This window comes from Sphaeroforma arctica (genome assembly GCF_001186125.1).
Source record: "Sphaeroforma arctica JP610 unplaced genomic scaffold supercont1.358, whole genome shotgun sequence".
Classification (NCBI taxonomy): domain Eukaryota; class Ichthyosporea; order Ichthyophonida; genus Sphaeroforma; species Sphaeroforma arctica.
In genome coordinates, this window is record NW_014040200.1 from 81,027 (window position 1) to 83,129 (window position 2,103).

The window sequence follows — 2,103 nt, forward strand, 5'->3', positions numbered from 1 at the left end:
ATATTTCCTATATTTTTATTATTTTTATATTTTTGTTGTGCGTGTGTATGTATAAGTATATATGTGTATATATATATATAGGAAATGTTATTTAATCGATGATTCTAAATTAGGACGTCTACTTGTTCTTGTCTCGAAATGTTTACAACCCATACCGTCGGACATTTCTATGTTCTCATTTTTTTGCACGTCCAGGCCGCGTAAGCCTTAATCCTAGACTCAGTTTGGTAAAGGCCTCTGAGCAAATGACACACTCTCTTGGCCGTAGTATTCACACAACGGTCAGGCTACCACACCACACGGCAGCCTCGCCTGCCGCCTGCACGCCAATACCTTGCGCCCTACTCGATACACACACCACACACCAACACTAAGTCAGCTCCTACGCCGAGGGCATGTCACGCAATCTGCTCACCCGTTTCAACCTCAATACAAGGGGACGCACCACACCACAATTTAGCCTCCGTCGTCAGCTCAGACATGATATCCCTGTTCAGAGCTGCAAATGCCCTATCTCGCATGTTGAACGCATAGGAGACCTGGCCCTTCCTAGACTTTCTCGTCATTGCATGATCCATGTGGTGTAACACAGAGGGCCGCTCATCCATACTAGCTTGGCGGAACGTGTGCGCATAAACAAAAGGTTCTCATACGAGCCGTTAAACATCATCCTGCGCTGAGGTACTTCCGGGTAGACTGAACTATAGCGGTGCCGTGACAGGCGCTTCAGGCCAACTGGATCGTGTACCTCATCGCGCTGTCTTCAGAAACCACCTTATCAGGGTTATACCATAGTCATGACGACTGGGCTTGGCTTACCTTGGCCTTGCACTTGGGAAACATAAACCTGTGTTATATTCGCAGGATGTTTACACCCAATATTTGTGTGATCACAGGGGCACATGCCTCTATGAGCCTAGCTATACGGCATAGGATTATAGTAGTAAATCGCTCTTAGCTCCAGAATGTTCCCTAAAGCAAAAATGGTTATTATGTATTGGTAGGTGAATCGATAAAACCCACCCACACTTCATGAATGCACCGCGAGGCGCACGGTCCCTGTTCTGGTGTGTGCATCTGTGTTGTATGTAGACTAGTCTGTCTGGACGGTGTCGCATCCAGGATACTCCCGTGCAACCATGTGAGTGTGCATGTGAATATTACGCTGGCCGGATTGAGTGAAGGTCCTTGTGCATCCAGGGTGGGTACAGGCACATGGGCGTTCTCCTGTGTGAATGCAGATATGTGTTCTTAAATTGCTAAGGCATGTAAAAGAGCTGCTACAACCAGAGTACGTACAGCAATACGGACGTTCCCCTGTATGACTGCGCACATGCAACTTGAGTACGTTACTGGTTGCAAAAGCCCTGCCGCAACCAGGGTACGTACATGCGTACGAACGCTCGCCTGTGTGACTGCGCATGTGAATCTTATAATCACTGGGTGATACATTCGTTACACTGCAGCCAGGCCATTCACAAGCGATCCGCGGCTTCCCCGTGCTCCCAGACGTGCTGCTCAAGAACATCATTCTGTGTTTTCAGCAGAGTAAACAAGTTGGAGTCAGGATGTTGTGATTCCATGGATGGTCCCATTGAAAGTGGCCAAGCATATAAACTGTTATTTGATTGGGATGGAGTGCCTCTAATGTGTATTGCTGAGGAGCTGTCGAGCTCCACCACAGAAGCGAGAACGGATTGAGAGGCGCATTGAATATGGATTGAGAAGAGAAAGCCGCTAACTGTTGCAATCAAAGTATGCTAGTGTATACATGCCATTTGTCAAGGACTGAGACTGCATATGTCAATAGTTGTATAACAATCAGGGTTTTTTGAAGCGAACCCATTCATATCAACCCTGCTTCGCACGTGGAAATACATATCTGAATCCCCAAAGAAACTATTCATATAGCATAAGGCTATAGTAAACATTCAAATAGTTCATATATGCGGTGGATAGAAAACACCAGAACTTGAGGTAGACCCCATGAAAGTAGGAGCAACACATGTATATATATGTATAAGTATATGTGTATATATATAAGTGTATATATATATATATATATATATGTATATCTAAATATACTTATAAATATACATACAA

The 2,103-nt window shown here is 44.9% G+C and overlaps 2 protein-coding genes across 2 annotated transcripts; both read right to left on the reverse strand.

Moving 5' to 3' along the window:
• Window positions 1-310: 310 nt before the first annotated feature.
• SARC_05557 (hypothetical protein) lies at window positions 311-646 on the reverse strand. The gene has a single exon (XM_014300582.1). The coding sequence runs from the start codon at window positions 606-608 to the stop codon at window positions 399-401; it is 210 nt and encodes a 69-aa protein (XP_014156057.1). The 5' UTR covers window positions 609-646; the 3' UTR covers window positions 311-398.
• A 245-nt stretch (window positions 647-891) lies between these two features.
• Window positions 892-1,531, reverse strand: SARC_05558 (hypothetical protein; the record flags this gene model as incomplete). The annotated part of the gene is made up of 2 exons (XM_014300583.1): window positions 892-1,227; window positions 1,334-1,531. 2 exons carry the CDS (start codon window positions 1,529-1,531, stop codon window positions 991-993), a joined length of 435 nt encoding a protein of 144 aa, XP_014156058.1. The 3' UTR covers window positions 892-990.
• Window positions 1,532-2,103: the final 572 nt, after the last annotated feature.